An 897-nucleotide genomic window follows, 5' to 3' on the forward strand; every position below is an offset into this window, starting at 1 on the left:
GCCTTTTGGAGATTTTTCCATCTTTCCTTGGCTTCTTCATGCACATTAATAAAAATGTTTTACCTGGGGTGCACAAACTTTTGATCCCCACTGTAAGTAAGTGATAACTTGCTTTTACAATGCATAGAAAAAAGAAAATAGCAGTGAAGCACTCCTGTAAGAGAGAGAACCCAGGGGCCCCCATAACAGGCATATAAAGTACCCTGTTCCTAAATTAGGTCAGAGCTGCCCCCCCAAACTCTTCAGGATGAGAGAAGTAAGGACAGGATGGTAGCAGCTTCTATCCTGATGGTTGTCAGCGCCCCCTAGTGTCAGTGAAGAATGTAAAGCCAGCGCTTTATAAAGATCAATCCCTTCCTGAAGGTTTCTGCCTATAGGAGCCAAGAACATCAGGTCATATGACCCAAAGGAAATGCAGAAAAGACAAATCTGCTGGTACTGACCGAAGGAATGGTTAATGACCTCAAACAATGCAAAGTAGTTTGCGGTGATGCCATCCATCCCGCTCCTGGCAGCGAGAGCCTGTGGGGACAGAAGACAGTGAGCGGCTGCAGACGGGCAGAGGGCGCCCCCTACAGGACGCAGGGCTCAGTACCTGGAACACCTGGTCTGTAGTGCTGTTCTTCTTTACCCGCACAGTGGCTGTCGTCTTGTCAGGTAGCGCCACCCGCAGCTCCACATCAGACACGCCATTATAGTTCTGTGGAGAGGAGAAAGGTCGTAAACATGTCTCATGGTAATGGGAATTACCCCCTCAACTGCCCCCGATCTCACCTCATCCGACTCCGACAGGAACTCCTGCATGATGTCACTCTCGCCAATCACCCGGATGGAGCAGACTGCGTAGAAGATCAGCAATTAGAGGAGGACCACGGCCAGCGCCCCCTGCTGGTGTCA

At 50.2% G+C, this 897-nt stretch overlaps 1 protein-coding gene across 1 annotated transcript in view; it reads right to left on the reverse strand.

Moving 5' to 3' along the window:
- Window positions 1-204: 204 nt before the first annotated feature.
- The window catches only part of LOC130329917 (sorting nexin-27-like), a 2,901-nt gene continuing 2,208 nt past the window's right edge, over window positions 205-897 (reverse strand). The window contains exons 3-5 of the mRNA XM_056553551.1: window positions 775-839; window positions 596-700; window positions 205-522 (exon numbers count right to left, since the gene is read on the reverse strand). Coding sequence (XP_056409526.1) covers window positions 220-522; window positions 596-700; window positions 775-839 — 473 coding nt within the window. The 3' untranslated portion in view covers window positions 205-219. The remainder of the gene's footprint in view (window positions 523-595; window positions 701-774; window positions 840-897) is intronic.

The sequence above is a fragment of the Hyla sarda genome, unplaced genomic scaffold, assembly GCF_029499605.1.
Source record: "Hyla sarda isolate aHylSar1 unplaced genomic scaffold, aHylSar1.hap1 scaffold_3261, whole genome shotgun sequence".
In the NCBI taxonomy this organism is placed as follows: Eukaryota; Metazoa; Chordata; class Amphibia; order Anura; family Hylidae; genus Hyla; species Hyla sarda.